The sequence below is a fragment of the Mytilus edulis genome, chromosome 7, assembly GCF_963676685.1.
Source record: "Mytilus edulis chromosome 7, xbMytEdul2.2, whole genome shotgun sequence".
In the NCBI taxonomy this organism is placed as follows: Eukaryota; Metazoa; Mollusca; class Bivalvia; order Mytilida; family Mytilidae; genus Mytilus; species Mytilus edulis.
The window spans coordinates 5949743-5967453 of record NC_092350.1 but is presented as its reverse complement, the minus strand read 5'-3'; the positions used below and the strand labels follow the sequence as shown (position 1 = coordinate 5967453).

General features: G+C 35.1%; 2 protein-coding genes across 3 annotated transcripts; both read left to right on the top strand.

Annotated features, from left to right (window-relative positions):
- Positions 1–1007: 1007 nt before the first annotated feature.
- LOC139529807 (uncharacterized) lies at positions 1008–15875 on the top strand. Of its 2 annotated transcripts, none has more exons than XM_071325721.1 (2): positions 1008–1062; positions 8121–15875. In XM_071325721.1, exon 2 carries the CDS (start codon positions 10047–10049, stop codon positions 13218–13220), a length of 3174 nt encoding a protein of 1057 aa, XP_071181822.1. In that variant the 5' UTR covers positions 1008–1062; positions 8121–10046; the 3' UTR covers positions 13221–15875. The 2 variants fall into 2 exon arrangements, with proteins under 2 accessions (XP_071181822.1, XP_071181824.1); XM_071325723.1 differs by lacking the exon at positions 1008–1062 and adding an exon at positions 5056–5169.
- LOC139482920 (uncharacterized) lies at positions 8930–10045 on the top strand. Its single transcript, XM_071266946.1, has one exon. It carries the CDS (start codon positions 8930–8932, stop codon positions 10043–10045), a length of 1116 nt encoding a protein of 371 aa, XP_071123047.1.
- Positions 15876–17711: the final 1836 nt, after the last annotated feature.

Sequence of the window (17711 nt, the reverse complement as noted above, 5' to 3'; positions counted from 1 at the left end):
TATAAATTACTCCCAGTAAATTGATACTTGTCAATAATGCTGTTTTTTAATTGTTTTCTACTTTTTCTTTACACTTTTTTAATTTCAGCGGGAATAGTTGTTAATCTCAATCGTAGACCACCGTAACCGTTGAAAAATTGAACTTATGATGCGTCAATAATTTTCCTGACACAGCAAACACACAGTTGTACATGTTGTACACGACATGTTCTATATTTATAGTCGTGGGAATAACCCATTTAAATAACATCGAGAAAGTGCATTTCTTGAAAATCCACAGACCTACAATGCTAGATACCGAGATGATCGTCACAAAAATGAATTTTGTCGTCACAAAAATGAATTTTGTCGTCACAAAAATGAATTTTGTCGTCACAAAATTGACTTTTGTCTCAACAAAATTGACAAAATTGACTTTTGTCTCAACAAAATTAACAAAATTGACTTTTGTCTCAACAAAATTAACAAAATTGACTTTTGTCTCAACAAAATTGATTTTTGTCTCAACAAAATTGAAGGAATTGACTTTTGTCTCAACAAAATTAACAAAATTGACTTTTGTCTCAACAAAATTGACAAAATTGAATTTTGTCTCACAAAAGTCAATTTTGTCTCACAAAAGTCAATTTTGTCTCACAAAAGTCAATTTTGTCTCACAAAAGTTAATTTTGTCTCACAAAATTGAATCTTACCTCACACAATTGACTTTTGTGATTTAATTTCCATATCAGGTAACAAAAGTCAATTTTGTATGCAAATATGTTTATATTTGCATACCTTTTAGACAAAATTGACTTTTGTCATGACAAATATGAATTTTGTCTACAAAAAAGAAATTTTGTCATGACAAAAATGAATTTTGTCTACACAAATGAATTTTGTCATCACAAAATTGAAGTTCTCACAAAACAAGTCTGTAGCACATAGTTTTGTAAGACAAAAATGATTTTGTTATGACAGAATTGAATTTTGTACAAAACCACAAGAGTCCCATTCGGCGCCCCGTAGCTCGATCGTCCATATGATATGTCACAAAAAATGTAACACATTGCTGTGTGTCTGGTAAGTACTCTTATAAACATTATGGAGCTTTTATCGTGAGCTCTAGGGGGATACAACATGGACACTCGGACCTGAGCGGCTTAAGGAACGGGAGTTTTTTTTTGTGTCAGATGTTCAGACTAGATTTCTTACTTTCGATTTGAGACCCAAATGATACCAATGCAAATATAATGTATAAGTCCGAGTTAGCCTTGTCCCACCAATTAAAAAAAAAGTACCTCGAAAAGTAGCTCAATAAACTCTCACATTTGTATGCCCCCCGGCCGACATAGCGGAGGGGGCATTAAATTTTCACCCTTGTCCGTCTGTACATGTATACGTCCCAAAATTGGTTACCGTTCTCTAACTTTAGTTTGTCTCAATCAAATGTTATGAAACTTATACAAAATGTTTATTACTGCAAAACCCAGATCAAGTTTGAATTTTGAAGGCGTCACATTTACTGTTCTAGAGTTATTCCCCTTTACAATTGGAAAAAAATCCTAAAATATTTGTTTCTGTACTTTCACTTTACTTTGCCTCAACCAAATGTTATGAAACTTGTGCACAATGCTTATTACAACAAAACTCAGATCAAGTTCACATTTGAGTGGCGTCACTTTTACAGTTCTTGAGGTATTTATGCCTTTATAACGTTGTATATATACATATGGCAGCGGGGACATCGTCTGTGTTCCATGAACACATTCTCCATTTGAACATGTTATAGGCATATATATTTGTTCCACAACTGATGCTCTTTCGACTTATAACTCAAAAACTTTATGGACCAAAATTTATAAGCCTATACTTATCAATTTTAAAATCGTAGATTTTTTTTGACTACACCTTAAAGTAATTTATATTTTTTATTTGATGTTTCTTACATACTAAATCTGACCGTTTGTTTTCTCTTTAAATACATTTTGTTTTCAGGGCCTTTTATAGATAGCTATGGGGTATGGGTGAAGAGCGTAGGAGACATAGTTGCTAAAGTGTTCGTAATTTTGACTCTGGTGGAGAGTTGTGTTATTGGCAACCACGTTGCATACCACATCTCCCCATTTTTCTTTAGCTCACCTGGTCCGAAGGGCTTACTGAGCTTTTCTTATCACTTGGCGTCCGTCGTTCGTCATCGACCTGCGACCGTCATCCGTCGTCGACCGGCGTCCGTCATCCGTCGTCTGTAAACTTTTACAAAAGTCTTCTCCTCTAAAACTACTGGGCCAAATTGAACCAAAACTTGGCCACAATCATCATTGGGGTATCTAGTTTAAAAAAATTGTGTCCGGTGACCCGACCAACCAACCAAGATGTTTACCATGGCTAAAAACAGAACATAGGGGTAAAATGCAGTTTTTGGCTTATAACTCAAAAACCAAAGCATTTAGAGCAAATCTGACATGGGGGTTAATTTGTTTATCAGGTCAAGATCTATCTGCCCTGAATTTTTTAGATGAATCGGACAACCCGTTGCTGGGTTGCTGCCCCTGAATTGGTAATTTTTGCACTCAGTTTTGGCTTATAACTCAAAAACCAAAGCATTTAGATCAAATCTGACTGTGGTAAAGTTGTTTACCAGGTAAAGATCTATCTGCCCTGAAATTTTCAGATGGATTGGACATACGTTGTTAGGTTGCTGCCCATGAAATAGGATTTTAAGGAAATTTTGCAGGTTTTTGTTTTTATTTTGAATATTATTATAGATAGAGATAAATTGTAAACAGCAATAATGTACAGCAAAGTTAGACCTAAAAATAAGTCAACATAATCAAATTGGTCAGTTGACCCCTTTAGGAGTTATTGCCCTTTATAGTCAATTTTTAACCACTTTTCGTAAATCTTAGTTATCTTTTACAAAAATCATCTCCTCTGAAACTACTGGGCCAAATGAATCTAAACTTGGCCACAATCATCTTTTGGGTATCTAGTTTTAAAAATGTGTCCGTTGACCGGGCCATCAAACCAAGATGGCCGCCATGGCTAAAAATAGAACATAGGGGTAAAATTCACTTTATGGCTTATAACTCAAAAACAAAAGCATTTAGATCAAATCTGACTGTGGTTAAATTGTTTATCAGGTCAAGATCTATCTGCCCTGAAAATTTTCAGATGGATCGGACAACCCATTGTTAAGTTGCTTCCCCTGAATTAATCATTTTAAGGAAATTTTGCAGTTTTTGTTATTATTTTGAATATTATTATAGATAGAGATAAATTGTAAAGAGCAATAATGTACAGCAAAGTAAGACCTAAAAATAAGTCAACATGACCCCTAAGGAGTTACTTTTCTTCCTTTATAGTAAATTTTTAACAATTTTCATATTTTTTTTAATTTTAACTAACATTTTTCACTGAAACTACTGGGCCAAGTTCATTATAGATAGAGATAATTGTAAGCAGCAAGAATGTTCAGTAAAGTAAGATGTACAAACACATCACCATCATCAAAACACAATTTTGTCATGAAGCTATCTGCGTCCTTTGTTTAATATTCACATAGACCAAGGTGAGCGACAATCACACAGGCTCTTTAGAGCCTCTAGTTATTACATGACGGAGTAAAAATTGAATTAAAGAAATCTGAATCATCTCCCTTTTAATATTAATTCATCCAATCCTACCTAACATTATAACAAGTTGCTTTTTTAGAAAAAAAAGTCAAGACGTGAACCTTACCTTAGAACTTTTTTTTTTATGCAAATCTTATTCCAACTGAATTGTAAATTATACCTCAGTGTTTTCATTATCATCTGTGTGGAGGATAATATATTTTTTTTTAATTGTAAATCAGGACAATTTGGGTATGTTGAGAGTGGTGTTTAATATAAAGTGAGGAGATAATTAATGTTTTTATTTCGATATTAATTTTTACCAACATGAAAGGTCAAAATACTACCAATGGAACACACTTCTAGGGTTCTTATTGGTAGTCCAACAGCCATTTTATTTACTTTTCTGTGAAAAAAACCCATATTATATAGATATAGGAAGATGTGGTACGAGTGCCAATGAGATAACTCTCCATCCAAGTAATAAGTTATAAAAGTAAAGCATTATAGGTCAAGGTACGGCATTTAACACAGAGCCTTGGCTCACACCGAACAGCAAGCTATAAAGGGCCCCAAAATATACTAGTATAAAACCAAAACTAACGGTCTATATAAAAACGGTCTAAACAAAAACGAGAAACACGTATGAACTACATAAACAGACGACAACTACTGTACATCAGATTCCTGACTAAGGACAGGTGCAAACATTTGTAGCGAGATTAAACGTTAAAGTACGATTATTTTGCTTCATAGAATATGGAATATTTATTCCTACCAATAAGACAAAAGCAACTTACTTATCATTTGTTTGTGCATGCGGTAAAATCCTGTTCCACATAAGAAATGGGTTTGGATCCAGCAAATACAGTTAATTTGCTGCTTATACATGTATACTTAATATACCTGTCCGAAATCAGGAGCATGTTTTTTTTGTTTGCTTATTATCGTTGTTTGGCATAAAAAAATTGCCATTAATTTGATGCATATATGTGCATTGTTGTGATCCGAGCATATAATTAATAATATAAGAACAATATATATATGAAACTCACCAGGGTTTATTCAGGTGATACAGCAATTATACATAAAATACAGTAATAATAGAAATAATCAATGCAATCAATAATGTCAATACATGTGGTTAAGGTGAAGAGTTCGGAATCATGTGTTCTGTGTACTACGTCACGGATACATGATAAGGCACATATAAAACATGGACTGGTTCAGTACTGTATATTGGTGTTCAGCACCACAGCATTTTACGTTACATCATAGGCAATAAGAAAGCATTCCCTTTTTATCTTGTGTGTAACTCTATTTTATTAATGAAATCCGATGTATCTAGAATTCAATTCTAAAGTTATGCCTCTTCAATAATGGTTTTTATATTAGGTCAAATAATTTCTCAATCTCAATCCATCTCGTGGGAGAGTAACCCCTATTGATGATCGGACGCCATCTTTGTGATTAGTCGATGTTTGTATGTCTCCGAAGAATTTCGACTTTTATCTGCGATTTATAAAGTGTTCATATATCTTTGACTATCAGGATTACTTTTGGAGTAGTCTTTGCAGTGAGTGTAACTTTTATATGTCTTAAGCTCTGTTTTAAAAAGTGTTTTTCATAGCTTTTATTTGAACAAAACTAAAAATAGAACTTTCATTGACACAACAGAAAACTACTCATCACAATACCGTGTTTAATAGCCAGAGACCTACCGCTCTAGGGCTTGAGGTCACTGATTTGGACTTTGGACCATAGATTTAATTATGGAGAAGAAAAATAACGGTAACGGTCGGAGTAATAAAACAACTCAGGAAAAACAACAAACGAAAGAGTTAAAAACAAATAAAAGTAACAGTACACAACAACCTAATGATACATGTATTAGTGTTAGTGATGTTATATCCGGAGCTCATAATATTATATACCAAACAGATGACTCTTTATTTGGGGACCTATTTTCCAATAGTAGTTCACAACAGAATAACTTAAAAAGAAAGCTTAATACGGAAGATAGTGACAGCGAGACGATTTGTACAAAAAACACCGAAAATAAACAAAAACGTCCAAAACATGTACCGAAAAGTCCCAATAGTGGAATGCAAACTATCGAAACTAATACCGAACAAATCTTAAATAAAACGACGGAAGCTGAGATCCACGTGGATTCAACCGTATCTCCAGAGATGCTTATGGTCACCAAAATGATCAGTAATTTGTGCGTCACTGGATTATTAGACCAACTCCAGTGGGATCCACTACAGTATAGACGAATTAAACAGCGACTCGTACTATGCTACAAGATACAGAACCAACTAGTGGAGATACAACCAGCTATCTACTACACACCTGGGGACAACAGAACAAGGGGTGGCCACAGACTTAGACAGATAAGAGCTACTAAGGAAGTATACAACAACTCCTTCTTCCCACGCTCTATAAGGGACTGGAACCTTCTGCCAGACACAGTAGCAGCTGCACCAACACTCGAAGAGTTCAGGGCCAGATTAGCCAGTGTGCCCTGGACCCAGATGCAGCCTAACTAGACATCAGTTTGCCAAATTGTACAGTGTAAATAGTTTTAATTACTTTGTTAATATTCACTTTTAATCAATGGAGAAGCCTCCTGTTTTACCGAGCGGAGTTAGTTAATCACTCAAATATGAGGTCAACTCCTTAACGGAAGAAGAAGAAGAAGAAGAATTTGTCAGTCGATATGCGGAGTATGTTTGGTGAGATGAATAATCGTACAAACGATCTTGAGACTAACCTTGAACGTAAAATTACACATGTATAATCATTGTTAACAAAGTTTCTACCGTTAAGTATACAACAGTTCACGCTAATTAAAAAAATCAATAAATGTGTTAATATAAGAATTACATATAAAATCAACTACATCTCTTGGACATAGATCATCGACACCAACAATATCGTTTTCATCTCCACATCTACTATTAAAATCTCCACAAATCAAAAAGGGACCAGAATTTTGATGCTCATACACCTGTGTAATTAGTGTGTTAAAAAATACATCTTTATCAACCTGCCTGGTTGAGTTTTCCGGAGGCAAATATGCTACACATATATTAAATCTAAAGTCTGAATTTTTATGTTTGAAAGAGACCCACAAAATACCCTAAAAAAACTTGTATCATACTAGTTGACCAGTTCGCAATGCCTCATTAATTATTTCTAAATGAATTTTATGAATGTTTGGAAGACTGAGGTACATGTGTCCATGGTTTGAATCATTATTATTCTTTAAAATTTATACGTATGGATAGCTATTTCGTTTTTTTCTATATAGATTTTCAACTATATATTTTATTATCATATAGCATATAAGTGAGTAAGCAATCAGTGTAAAGTTCTTAATTATTGCCATGTTTTAAATATATTGAATACCCCGTATGGAGGTCAGTGCTCTTAATTGCAGGATGCTAATACAGATAAGAAGAAAAAATGTTCCGAATGGACAAAAAGAAAGTTTCCGAATATTTCTCCATAGACCATATTTCTAACTAAATAAATATGCGTGAACCCCTGATATGCGTGAACCCTCAATTAATAAACAAAAGAATGAAAAACTATTTTCATCACTAAAAGTGTGAAAAAAAAGAAAAAAAAAACAAACTGAGAATGAAAATTGTTTGTTTAACTTAAGAACATGAGCATGTAATAATTCATTTTCATATGATCGCTACAACGTATATCCAAATTATTAAACTTTTTTAAGGCATTGCATTGAATGTCAAGTGATTATGGATTCAATGAGGTCGCCTTATTCACTTGCAAGTGAATAATTCATCGACGTTTCTTAACTTATTTTGACAATTGAAAATTGAACCGAAGTGGCAGCTAAAAGCGAATTATTTCACTATTTCAGTCATTAATAATTGAACCAAAACGAATCATATTGCAAAGTTTGTAGTTTGTATATAGCTAGCAGCCAGTGCCCTTTTAACTTCGGTTTTATAAAATGGCACGTTCTGAATTTTGATTCTTTGATAATATCCACAGGATTTAGTCCTGACCATTTCTGAATATAACTAAAAGAATATATGAATCATATCATATGATTAATCAATAGGTAGTTAAGAAAAGCTCTCATTTTGTATTTGATTTTTTTATTTTCTGGCATCTCTCAATTTATTCCCTCACAGTAAAGAATACATATTTTATATTTGGAAAAAAATGATAGAAAGGTGCGAAGGGGCAACCTTAAATTTTAGGTATATATGGCAAAGAAATCCGACGGAAAAAGCGAGCAAGATTTCACAAAATACTACACAAAAAAACTATTAGTCTAATAGGAACACTACAAAAACTGTGATTGAACTCAGGTGCACGGAAGGGTGGTCATTTCCTGGCGAGTGACACCAACATCAAAATACACTAAACTGTGATAAATAAAGTTAAGTAACGATTGGGAAACTTTCTGAGAATAGCCCTGTATTGAAGTGCATTGAATCCTCTTCCAAAATCTGAGATAATAATGGTTCTACTCTTTTTTTTCAGTTGAAAAGAAACGATACAGCCATCCTCTTCTATAGACGTTGCAATACTATAACTACGACAGAATGGAATACAGTTATGGAACGCAAGGTAGAATGGCTAAAACAAGTTCTAATCAAAGTGGAAGAAACATAAAGCGACGTGCCTTGCGCGAACAGAAAACAGAGTCGAAGAAAAAAGGTCAAAATTTATATCTCAACATTATCAACTTTGATGGAAATGAAGAACAATTAAGGAGCCTTTTGGAGAAGGTAACACGCAGGTCATTTCCTTTTAAAGAATTCCGACATGGAAATGGAGGCGCAAACTGTATTGCAGAGTTCTCCAGTGCGAGGCAAATTAAAGAAGCCCTTTATGACTTTGTAACTCACAATAAAAAGTCGAACATTAAAATAATAGCTAGACAAGAACTTGTTAAACGTCAGATTTCGAAAGAGAGCCAGTTGTCACAACATTTAGACAAGATGACGAACGAAGCTAGTGATGTTCTTTCTACACACCAAGGCCAGATAGATAGTATTGAAAACAGAATTGATCAAACTGGATATAAAAAGAAAGGATTCATGTCAATGGCCGAATTCAACCGAGTAGAAGGCGAAGTAAAAGCTTTGAAATCTAATCTCAAAGAAATGGACCTGCAAAAGAAAGAGTTTCGGGATTTCTTACAATGCACAATTGACAAACTTGAAAAGGTAAGAGAAACAAAAAAGATTGATTCAGAACTTAAAATGATCTATTCAGCATTCCAAGTCGAGTGTGCTTGATTGAGTTCTGCTTTACCAATGTACGCCCGAAGAACAGATATAATATCAATGGTAACCGAAAACAAGGTTTCAATTTTACTTGGTGAAACAGGATCTGGAAAGAGTACACAAGTAGCACAGTACATGTACCAGGCCGGATTAGCTAACAACGGATTCATAGTGTGTACTCAACCACGTAAAATTGCCGCCATTAGTCTTGCAACACATGTTTCACAAGAAATGAGAACATCTGTCGGACAACTTGTAGGATATAAAGTAGGAATGCAAATAAGGCAGTCACATGATACGAAAATACTTTATATGACTGATCATATGTTATTAAACGAATGCCTTAAAGATGAGAACTTTTCTGCATACTCGTGCATTATTGTAGATGAGGCCCATGAAAGAAGCATTTATACTGACCTCCTACTGGGTATGATAAAAAAGAGCATCAATAACAGACCAGATCTTAGAGTGGTAATTACCTCTGCAACTATAGACCCTGAAGTGTTTGTGGATTACTTTGGAACATGTCCGGTACTGCCAGTTTCTGGTCGAATGTTTCCTGTCGACGTCACGTGGACAGAAGATGAATTAACGTCAGAAAATTATGAACAGGAAGCATTAGACAAGACTATAGAAGTTCATCATATCGAAGAAAAAGGGGACGTTCTCACATTTCTAACTTCCCCAATTGAAGTGGAAAGATGCTGTAATGCTTTTGAAAATGCATTGAATTCCGAGACTGACTTTATTTGTTTACCCCTCCATGGACGTTTACAACCTATTGAACAACAAAAGGTATTTGACCCACCTCCGAAAGGCAAAAGGAAAATTATGTTTGCCACAAACAGTGCAGAAACATCTATAACTATTCCAGGAATAAAGTACGTCATAGATACAGGTGTGGCTAAGAAAATGCAGTTTGATCCGAAACGAAACATAAGTGCCCTTTGCGTAACTACAATAACAAAAAGTTCTGCAGATCAGAGAAAAGGACGTGCAGGCAGAACTGATGCCGGAAAATGTTTCAGATTGTACTCATTAGATACCTATAATGACATGGCGCGAAATTCACGACCGGAAATACTTCGGGTTCATCTCGGACATGCGCTGCTAAAACTTATGGAACTCGGTGTAGTTCCATTAGACTTTGATTTTGTGCAAGCCCGTTCCGCGTGAAATGATGGATGCTGCCATGGAAACACTAGAGTCAGTAGGTGCAGTGTCTAATGGAAAGATAACACAACTTGGGAAATGGATCGCAAAACTACCTATTGATCCAAAATTTGGAGGATTCGTTCACGATGCGATTAAGGAAGATGTAGGCATTGAAGCTTTAATTTTATCTGCCGGTTGTGCAGCAGGTGGTTCTATCTTTTACCGATCTGGATCAAACGAAGAGAAAAGCAAAGCGGACAAACTTAAAGTAAGGTTTTGTCATGAAGGTGGGGATCTTATGACAATGCTTAATGTTTACAGAGAATGGCATGACCAACCGGAAAAAACAAAAGGGGCTTGGTGTTCCGAAAATTCTATCAACGGAAAATCAATCCGTGGGGTTCGAGAAACGGTCAATGAAGTTTTGAATATCTTAAAAAATGACCTTGGAGAAAAGCCAAAGTTTAAGCTGAAGTTACCCTCTGACGTCGACAAGAAATTGCAAATAATGTTGTTCAAAACATTTAGTCGAAATGTCTGCCATTACTTGGGACATGAAAAAGCAGGATATCTCGTTGTAAAGAAAGAGCAACAAGTACAATTGTTCCCTGCATCTTCATTGAAATCACTAGGATTACTTCCAAACTGGATCGTTATAGAACAGGTTCTGAAAACGTCACGTGACTTTGCAGTTAATGTAACAACTGTTCTTGACGAATGGATTCAGGAAGCTGTAGAGACAAACTGTATGCAGCTTGATTTAGAAAGTTTAAGTAAGCAGCGTGTTGAGCTACTTGTAATGTTTGAAGTTGGAGAACAGGTATTTAGAGAGTTTGTTGGTCCACGTTATTCAAAATTGCGAGAACTAGAGAACTCGTTCAAGGAAACAAATAAAGAAAAGGTTATAATTCTTGAGGCGTCAAAAGAGTTAGGAGAAATAAGCCTGTATACTCAACAGAATTGTAAACAAGATATTGGCACCATTGTTAGAAATAGAGTGGACAAATTGAGAGAGAAAATGCAACAAGACAAAAGCGAACAATTTTTGTCATCAACAAACACCGGAGTTCGGGTTGTAATAGGTTCTGGTTTGAATGTAGGTGATGTTTTGATGGTAGATGAATACAAAACGATTTTTATCACTGGAATTCCGAAATTCCGTGAAGAAAGATCAGAAGAAGAAATAACTAAAATGTTTGAACGAAATGGTAAAATTGTCAAGGTTGAGAAATTTTGGAGTAGCAAGAACCGAAACAACTGGGGGAAAATCACATTTGAGAAGAAAGAAGATGCTGAACGAGCTGTAAACGTAATGCGAGAAGGCGTTGATATAAAAGCAAGACCTAGTGTCGGATTTCAGAACACTGACATTCGTGGATTCAGAACTAAACTACAATGGTGCAGACGGCCATCTAGAGGATTTGGGTTTGTTAAATTTACAGATATAACGACTGCCTTAAGATCAAGGATAACTCCAATAGCTATTGGTGGAACTATGGCTCGAATTAAACCAAGTAAGAACGGATCTAATGAAGTGCATGTTGCTAACCTAAATCCTCATGTGAATGAAGATGTATTACGTCAGGGATTTATGGATGCTTTAGGTCTAGATCCAAGTGACATAGAACGTGTTTCAGTGATCCGACACAAAGTTAACACACCACAAGATATGATACACATATGTCGCCAACGCATTCGTAAAAAATTAGAAGAGTATGTTCACGAAGGCTCATATGACTTGGATTTAAGACCCCCTAGAGAGGCTGACTTTACTTTTCTGGCCTTTGTATCATTTTCGAAAACAGAGGAAGGTCTTGCTGCATGCGCAGGCATGGATCATGGTTTTACAATGAATGACCAAATAGTGACAATGAAAGCAGACTTAAAAACATCTTTAATGATTCCAAAACTCGTTTATACCAAATATTGTGACATCGTTGATAAATTGGTAGAAAAATTGTCACGAACAGAGAATGTGAATATCCAAAAGAAAGAACTGCGAAACGGCAACATGGTGGTGAATTTGCACTCTGACATTGTAGAGACTATCATTAAGGTGAAGGCCGATATTCTAAGGGCAATTAAAGGGAAAGTAATGGACATTGACTCGCATGAAAATATAAACAAACTTTTTACCTGGGATGGAAAACGATTGGTTAAGACTGTTATTGATAAAACTGACACCACTGTTGTGTCAGATGAAAGAATCCTATCGCTGTCTGTTCACGGAAAAGAAGAAAATCAAATGAGAGCTATTAAAATGCTAGAGGAATATTTACAGGAATTGAAAACTAGCAAGTCGAAAACTTTGGCATTGAAAGGGGAAGATAAACCTCCTGGAGTGATGAAGGAGATTATGTTGCGGTATGAATATGATCTTAGTAAGCTTGTCCAGGAATCCGGAGTCGGGTGCATAGAACTTAATCACCGGCTTCATTTAATCACTCTCATAGGGCAAACTGAAGCTATAGAGAAAGCATGCTCACTTATAGAGACAATGATTACCCTTGTAATTCAGAAGCGTAAAGAATGCAAGCTACAACCTACACAAACTCGTGATTGCATGGTATGTTTCTGTCCAATAGAAGAAGGAGAGGTGTACAGACTTGAAGCTTGTGGTCATCCCTATTGTAAAGATTGTGTCGAGCTTCAGTTTAAAACTGACATTAAAAACCACACGATCCCACTAACCTGTAGCGGTGAAGGATGCAACGAAAATTGGACATGGAAGGATATTTCAAAGCTTTCGGTCAACACTGGAATTCCTATAAACCTCTTGGTGAAGAAAGCTACTAATTCGTTTGTGTCGCAGAATAAAAAAGCGTACAAGTATTGTCCGACAGCAGACTGTTCTCTTATTTATCGTGTGACTGAGAAGGAGAAACTCTTCAGTTGTCCAGAATGTGAAGTTCGTATCTGTACAGCATGTCAAAATCAATTTCACGATGGTCTTACATGCAAAAGGGTAGATAGTATGAAAAAGGACGACGGTGGATTGAAACTATGGATGAAACAAAATGCTGGAAGAGCGAAATACTGTCCAAAATGTTCAACTCCGATTGAAAAAATTGATGGATGCAACCACATGACGTGTCGTGGTTGCAACGCAGATATTTGTTGGGTATGCCTCCAGTACTTCAACTCTTCTCAAGATTGTTATGGACATATGCAACGGGCACATCAAAGTTTTGTTTAGACATGAACGTCGTTTGGTAATATTGAATTGTCGTTTAAGATAAAAAAGAAAAAAAAAAAAAAAGGAAAAGAAAAAAGAATGAAAACAACCGAGAACAGAATTGCATCACTTATTTCTATGTATATACATGTATGTCGTTTACAATGCATGACAGACATTTATGCAAAATTCAACGGAAAAAAAAGTATGTTGTGCGCAAGTGGTTTATTTAAACTGTTACATACTAATAAGTAATCATTACTAGTTTATTATATGCTATTTGCCTTAACCATGCTGTTTTGTTTTATGCTAGGATTTGGAGCTTTTGAAATTGCGCAGAGATTAGTTTTATTGTTCTCATGCATATCTTTTGGTTTTTATACGACCGCAAAATTTTTGCGGTCGTATATTGGTATGACGTTGGCGTCGTCGTCGACGTCGTCGTCCGAAGACATTTGGTTTTCGAACTATAACTTTAGTATAATTTAATAGAAATCTATGAAATTTAAACACAAGGCTTATGGCCACAAAAGGAAGGCTGGGATTGATTTTGGAAGTTTTGGTCCCAACAGTTTAAGAATTAGGGGCCAACAAAGGGTCCAATAAGCATTTTTCTTGGTTTTCGCACAATAACTCTAGTATAAGTATATAGAAATCTATAAAATTTTAACACAAGGTTTATGACCACAAAAGGAAGGTTGGGATTGATTGTGGGATTATTAGTTTAGTTTAGTAATTAGGGGCTAAAAAAGGGCCCAAATAAGCATTTTTTTGGTTTTCGCACAATAACAGTGTATTAAAAGTAAATAGAAATATATGAAATTTAAACACAAGGTTTATGACCACAAAAAGGAAGGTTGAGATTGATTTTGAGAGTTTTGGTTCCAACAGTTTAGGAATTAGGGTCCAAAAGGGTCCAAAATTAAACTTTGTTGGATTTCATCAAAAATTGAACTGTATGGGTTCTTTGATATGCCGAATCTGACCGTGTATTTAGATTCTTAATTTTTGGTCCAGTTTTCAAATTGGTCTAAATTAAGGTCCAAAGGGTACAAAATTAAACTTAGTTTGATGTTAACAAAAATTAATTTCTAAGGGTTCTTTGATATGCTTAATCTAAACATGTACTTATTTTTTTATTATGGGCCCAGTTTTCAAGTTGGTCAAAATTGGGGTCCAAAATTAAATTAAATTTGTTTTCAACAAAAATTGAATATATGGGGGTCTTCGATATGCTGAATCTAACCATGTATTTAGATTTATGATATTTTGGCCCGGTTATCAAATTGGTTCACAGTGAGGTCTAAAAGGTCCAAAATTGAACTTTATTTGATTTCATCAAAAATTGAATTCTTGGGGTTCTTTGATATCCTGAATCTAACCATGTATTTAGATTTTGGATATTGGAATACCACAAAGGGATGGTAAGAATATATATACTTTGTTTAGAATAGCACTTTAATCAATGCTATATACAATTTACAATGCAATTTTCACTTTTACTACCAACTGATAAATTAAAACAATCTTTGCCATTCAGTGATTACAAGCACTTTGATTACCATTCTACGGTAATGCCTCTTTACAAGTGGAAACATTGAAGATTTTTTTCGTTTCTGTTCTCTTAACCTAAGTTTGTCTCAACTAAATTTAATGAAATGTTTATATAATTCTTAGTACCTCTTAACTCAGTTCAAGTTCAATTTTTGGCAGCTTCACTTTTACAGTTCTTGAGTAATGTCCCTTTTTAACGTTATATGCTAGTGGGGGCATCATCTGTGTCCCTTTGGACACATTCCCCATTTAATTTTTTAGAAGTTGATTAAAATTAATTTTAACCATGACATTTTATATTTTAAATATTTTATGATGTATTTTAATGAGTAGTTATTGTTGCACTCCATTGGAAATTTGAATTGAGATCATTTTTGAATTAAGGGAAAGGGGAGATGAAAAAAAGGAGGATTTATATTCAACGGCAAAGTGAATTGCTCAAAAGCAAAAAAAAAATGTTTTAGTTCATTAGACCACATTCATTCTGTGTCCAAAACCTATGCTGTGTCAACTATTTAATCACAATCCAAATTCAGAGCTGAATCCAGCTTGAATGTTGTGTCCATACTTGCCCCAAGCTGCGCCCTGCGGAGCATCTGGTTGCCATATATATCATTAGTTTTGTACCCATTCACCTAAAATCAACCATTGTTGCTTCATTCACAAAAGGATAATTGGTAATTTTTATTTGTCAAGTCCTTTATTGGATTAGTTTATTTTTATAAGACATTCAATATTGATGTATGACTCATCCTAATTGCAACTAAAATAACTATTTTGGATAATTATTAATGATTTTTACCCCAAAATCATAAATGAAAGATAAATTAAGATATAGCGTGATCTATATTTCTGTATTTAATTGGGAGACGGGTAAAAAAACAGAATTTTATATATTTCTCTTTAACCCGTTTATCGAAATGATCCGGACCGCGCAAATGTTACTATTTGCAGATTTCCCATTTTTATTTGCAGTTAAATTAAAATGATAAAATAGCTGTCATAGTTAATAAATCTTAAAAAGGATGAAAAGCGAAAACCAACGTTGTATGAATTTATTTAAGTCGTTAATGTATATATGCATGTTTATGCTTTAAATTATTAAATGTGATTTTTCATCAATTTATATTTCGTTATATATATGCAGTAAAACAATGCTTGCCAAAAAGCACCGGACTAATGCCATCACTTGGAATCCGACACTAATTCAATGTCGTCATTTTGCATCAGTAACTGAATCAGTGCCATTACTTGACATTATGTTTTACTGAATCAATATTACCGGGCTGATATATCTCATGATCACCACTTTTCACCAGTCGTTATTAACTTGAAACAATGTCGTCACTCTGCACCAAAATTGAATCAGCCAATATCATCCGTTGGAATATGTTACGTAAACAATGTCATCATCCTGGCACCAGTCAGTGCATTGATGACGTCCCTTACATAATGTCCTCTTAGTGACATCATTCACAAAAAGATGTCATCCATTAGAATCCGTGACTTAACCAAGGTCATCCTTTGGCACCAATGATTGAACTAATGTCAGTTGTTTGTTACTGTGTTACATATTTTTTTTTCGTGTATTGTTTGTACATTAATTAGGCCGTTAGTGTTCTCGTTTGAATTGTTTTACATTAGTGAATTTAATTCGGGGCCTTTAATAGCTGACTATGCGGTATGGGCTTTGCTCATTGTTGAAGGCCGTACGGTGGCCTAATGTTGTTAATTTGTGTGTCATTTGGTTTCTTTAAGAGAGTTGTCTCATGGGCAATCATACCGCATCTTCTTTTTTATAAGTGACGTAAGCAATGTCCGCTAGTGGCATACGTCATTGTACCAAAAACAACCACTTGGACCCAATCTTACATTTGGTATCAGTATGAGAACCATATTGACATCACATGTTATGAGTAACTGACCTAAAATGTCACCCATTGATATCACATAACCAATGTTATCAGTCACTTGGCATCATCCAGTGAACCGATATCGTCTCTTAAGTAATGTCTTTTGGTGACATCAGTCATCGAACGAAATAAATGTTATCCCTTTGAACATGACAATAAACTAATGTCATCCTTTGGAATCCGTCGCTTTACCAAACACATCCCTTAGAATCCGTCACTTAACCAATGTCGTCCCTTATAATCCGTCACTTAACCAATTTCAAACAATGAAATCCGTCACTAAACCAATACAATCCATTGGAATCCGTCGCTTAACCACTGCCATAACTTGGCATCAACCAATAAACCGATTTCACCACTTAAGTAATGTCCTCTTGTGGCATCAGTCACTGAACCAAATAAATTTCATCCCTTGGAGTCCGTCACTTAACCCATGTCATTCCTTGGAATTCGTCACTAATTAAATGTCATAACTTGCAATACATACTTATCAAATGTCAACCACTAGAATTCGTTACTTAACCAATGGGGTCCATTGAAATCCGTCACTTAACCAATATCATCCCTGGATCCGTCACTTAACAAATGTCATCCCTTGGAATCCGTCACTGATAAATGTCATCCATAATGTCATCCTTAGAATCCGTCACTAACCAAATACCCTCCTTGGTATCCGTCACATAACAATCGCATCCATTGGAATCTTTACTTAACTAATGTCATTTCTTGGAATCCGTCCCATAACCAATATCGTCCCTTGGAATCCGTCACTTAACCAATGTCATCCCTTGGAATTCGTCACTTAACAATGTCATCCCTTGGAATCCGTCACTTTACAATGTTATCCATTGGAATTCGTCACGTAACCAATGTCATCCCTTCGGATCCGTCACTTAACAAATGTCATCCCTTGGAATCCGTCACTTAACCAATGTCATCCCTTGAAATCCGTCACTAAACCAATGTCATTCCTTGGAATCCGCCACGTAACAAATTCATCCATTGAAATTCTTACTTAACCAATGTCATCCCATGGAATCCGTCA